Consider the following 4,406-nt stretch of genomic DNA (forward strand, 5'->3'; position numbering starts at 1 on the left):
TCAGAGGGGCTGGCCCATTGCTAAAGTCAGACAGATTGATCCTCTGGAGTAGCTGAATATACTGGGAGATTCTGCTGCCAACTCTTCTGACCTTTAGAAGCTCCCGGGGTCATATCCGAGTCTATTACAACTCCAGATACTCATTTCCCTAAGGTTAGGAAAGAGTGAAAACAAGAAATAGAGGTGCTGTGTGTTCACAGACATTTGGAAGCTAGGAGGAAGATATGGACTGACGCTCCTTCTGTACCCAGAGGTTCATAGCAGTTCTTCCCCTTACTTAAAGCTTCCAGGGAAGAGAGCAAGAGATTATGCTCCAAATTTTTGTTTTCACACTCGTCTCTGGCGCAGCAGACAATGAAAAGGCTTTTAGTCACTGCACAGTAAGCTGATAGAGAATAGCCAGAGAATACTTGTGTACAACTCTTGTGAAGTGAGGGGATGTCTCCCTCTATATAGATGCCCAGAAGCAGGTTCATCAAGCCTCTACATGGGCTGGTACCAAGCAGGGTATATCGTATATACTCTAAAGAGTGAGCCTTTATTGACTGGTTCCTCCATTAAATTATTCCCCCCAGCCTTTTTCGGTTCCTGGCTTCCAAGATGACCAAAAAGAGGAGGAACAATGGATGCGCCAAGGAGGGCCACGGCCACGTGCAGCCCATCTGTTGCACCAACTGTGCCCGCTGCGGGCCGAAGAAATTTGTAATCCGCAACATTGTGGAAGCTGCGGCCGTCAGGGTCATCTCCGAGGCCAGCGTCTTCGACTCCTATGTGCTGCCCAAACTGTACGTGAAACTACATTACTGTGTGAGCTGCGCAATCCACAGCAAGATAGTGAGGAATCGCTCCCGTGAGGCTCGGAAGGATTGGACGCCTCCGTCCTGATTCAGACCTGCAGGTGCTGCCCCCAGACCCCCTCCAAAGCCCATGTAAAGAGCTGTCCATCAACATTCCTGAACCGATCAGAGGAAAATAAAATGGTTGGTCTATCTTAAAAAAAAAATTATTCCCCCCATTTGAGAAGTTGTTATCTTCATTAAGTGGAATGGGAATACATTTTGAGCACATCGTCAATGTGCTTGATACAGCAGTTCTCTGGGGTCCCGGGGAGGTGGCATTAGCATGGATCTTTTACTTGCTTCTCCTATTCCATACAGGAAAGATTCTTAAAACAGTCAATGTGCCATAGATCTTATGCAGTGCTATCCATACAAGCCAATAAGACAATTGCCACCACCACCACCACCACCACCTGCACCCCGCCCAGATGCAGTGTTATGTAGATTAAAGAATACTTCATAGTGTTTTTCAGAGGTTACTGCTTGTCTAGTACTTAACAAGGACCTATTTTGGTGCTCGAAACAGCTTTTCACAGTTTATAGAAAAGAAGGTAAAGAAAATCAAGCTTCCTGTTTCACATGGAAACCTGGTCCTTACTAAACTTCCCAGAACATGTGGAACTCTCTCTGAAGGGACTTAGGACCTGGGCTCGACTGGCAGGTGCCTCCCTTCCACCACCATCTTGCTCGGCAGCCCTGCCAGTCCCCCACCCCAGCCAGGTGAGAAACCACACCCATTTGGTTGGGTATTTGTGTGGCAACATTCAGTTGGGTACCAGGTACTATAAGAAGCCAAGCCAGCACTAGGTCCTGGGATGAGGGAGAGGGGAAAGTGGAGGGATTGGGGCAGGTTGGGATGGGGGCATGATGAAATCTAGAGGAGTGAAACTGGGTGGGAAAGGAAGAGATGGCTGATTAGAGCACCCTCCTTAAATGGAGCTTCTGGAAGGAGTCCTTCAGCTCCACCTCCTCCAAGCAGAGGGAGGGGCCCCAGGAGTAGTAGGTACTGATGAAGTGTGGGTTCCAGGGTTGATGTGATCTTGCAGAATGATGATGTTCCTGGGGAGATGATTAAGTCCAGCTGGGTGCAGCTGGGTGGCTAATGAACATGTAGTACATACCCAGAAGTGGGCTCACCAAACCTCCACATGATTTGGTGTGGGGTGAGGTTTATTACACATACTCTAAGGCTTGGTACCTCATTGGGCAGCCCTCCTCCCATTATATTTAGATGGAGCCAAATCTATTGCTTTGCAGCCCTTCATTCAATCAACATGCATTTATCATGTTGTAAACATGTAAACATTTCAACTTTAATAAGTCCCTTATGGTTTCTCTTTCCTATTTGCCTTTTCATGTGTGCCAGGGCCACAGGCATTAAATATACCAAGACAAAAATTAAATAGTCCCCACCCTAAGGGTCTTGCATTCTTGCAAGGGGTGGGGGAGGAGGAATGGAGAATGTGCACGCAGATAAAAGAATCGACATATATTCAAAGTAAATAAAATACAATTTCAAGAGGGGAACCTACAATTGTAGAGATAGGGATAGGCTTCACATAGGAGGAAATGGCACCTGAACTGAGCCTTGAGGAAAGCTAGGGCTTTGAAGAGGTAAAGGTGAGGAGAGAGTGCATTCCTGGCAGGGGGTCCTGTCTATGCAAAGCCATGGAGATGTAAAGTGGAACATTATGTACAGCTAACAGCAGGTAAACCAACTTGGCAGAAATCTAGAATGTATGAAGGGGAACAATGTGCAAATGAGCCTGGAAATGTTGATGGGAACCATATTGGGAGAAACTCTAAATGCCAAAGAGAGTTTATATTTTATCTTAGACACAGTGGGGAACCACTAAAAGTCCTTGAGCAGGGAACCTACATGGTTAAGAAGAGTAATTTGGCAACTGAGTGGAGAATAGATTGGAGAAGTGAAGATTAGAGGCAACAAGAGTAATTAGGAGTCAGTGGCAATACTCCAGGTGATCACTGAAATGGTCCAGCAGAGGTGATAAAAGTCTGAACTAGAATGATGTCTCTGAGGAAAGAGAAGGATTCCAGAGACATTGTGGTGGCATAATCAACAAGGCTTGGTAGCTTATGGGCTATATGGTGATGATGAGGGAGAGTGAAGGAATGAGGATGACTGACATGAACCTGGGCAACTAGAAGAATGCTGAAGTTCTCTTAAGGAAAAAGAAAGATAAGAAGAGGGATGGATTGGGGGAGGGAAGATAATGAGATAGAGATTGTAGATGCTGAATTGGAGATGGGCAGCTCAGGATGTGAGGCTGGAAATCAGGAGAGAGACTAGCCTGGATATGTAGATCCATGAGCCATCTGCAAAGAGGCGATAACCAAAATAAGGAGTTCTAAGAAAAGAAAACAAGAGAAGAAGACAGGGGAGAATAGGGGAGCTAGGACAGAACTTCGGGGGTGTATTCACCCAGATTGTCATTGAGTTGTTTCAGACTCTTGGTGACCCCATTTTGGGGTTTTCTTGGCAAAGATACTGAAGTAGTTTGCCATTTCTTTCTCCAGCTCATTTTACAGATGAGGAACTGAGGCAAACAGTGTTAAGTGACTTGCCCAGGATCACATAGTAAGGGTCTGAGGCCTTATTTGAACACATGAAAAAGTCTTTCTGGTTCCAAGACAAGTGCCCTATCCACTGTGCCACCCAGCTGCCCCACTCACCCAGTCAGGGGATTGTTAATAGAGCCTGAACTCGTTTTAGCTTTTTTGGCTACCAATCCACAGTGGGATCTCTAATTGAGCTTATAGTCCACAAAAACCATAGGGATTTTTTCATGTGAATTGCTATTTATCCCACTCCCAACACCAGTAGCACCACCCATTTTGTACTTGTACTTGTATGTGTGTGTGTTTTAAAACCTAATGTGGGACTAGACATTTATCCCTATTAAATAGCATCCAATTAGATTTGAATCATTGTTATATCCCGTTGAGACCTTTTGCATCTTGATTCTGTCATCCAGTGTGTCAGTTATGCCTCTCAGCTTTGTTTCATCTGCAAATTTGATAAGCATACCATCTTTGCCATTATCTGAGCCTTCAGTAAAAAATGTTAAACAAGTCCTATAAAGAATAGTTGAAAACCACAGGGATGTTAGACTCAAAGGGGACCAAGTGGCTATCTTCAAGTAGATAAAAGGCTGCCAAGGGTGACAGTTTCAGAAACAGAGAGAAAGGGTAAAATTTAAAAGATGTATTGGCATGAGGAGGAGGGGAGGGGGTCATTTGGTGCCCACCTCCCAGACAGTTGATATAGTTACAGGATGTAATCACAGATGAAGAGAAATTAACATTTTAACAAAGTATGAGTATACTGTGATCCCTTTACAAAATATGAACACCTTTTTGTGATGGAATTAAAGGGAATCTGACCATTGGATAAGGAAAACAAACAAAACCCAATGATTATGTCCAGGGAGGTTTTAAATAACTTAGCCTTCTGAGGCTAACAGTTAGAATTGGAGACAATTGTAGAGATCGGTTTGTGAAAAATACAGAATTTCACCTTATGGTGTGGGGGTGGGATGGGGGAGT

The 4,406-nt window shown here is 44.7% G+C and overlaps 1 protein-coding gene across 1 annotated transcript; it reads left to right on the top strand.

Moving 5' to 3' along the window:
- The first annotated feature begins 600 nt into the window (after positions 1 to 600).
- Positions 601 to 885, top strand: LOC118844599 (40S ribosomal protein S26-like). The gene has a single exon (XM_036752528.1). It carries the CDS (start codon positions 601 to 603, stop codon positions 883 to 885), a length of 285 nt encoding a protein of 94 aa, XP_036608423.1.
- Positions 886 to 4,406: the final 3,521 nt, after the last annotated feature.

The sequence above is a fragment of the Trichosurus vulpecula genome, chromosome 3, assembly GCF_011100635.1.
Source record: "Trichosurus vulpecula isolate mTriVul1 chromosome 3, mTriVul1.pri, whole genome shotgun sequence".
In the NCBI taxonomy this organism is placed as follows: domain Eukaryota; kingdom Metazoa; phylum Chordata; class Mammalia; order Diprotodontia; family Phalangeridae; genus Trichosurus; species Trichosurus vulpecula.

What these genes read in the sequence shown, in the direction of transcription:
- LOC118844599 (XM_036752528.1), top strand. Translation starts at nt 601, where the DNA reads ATGACCAAAAAGAGGAGGAACAATGGATGCGCCAAGGAGGGCCACGGC.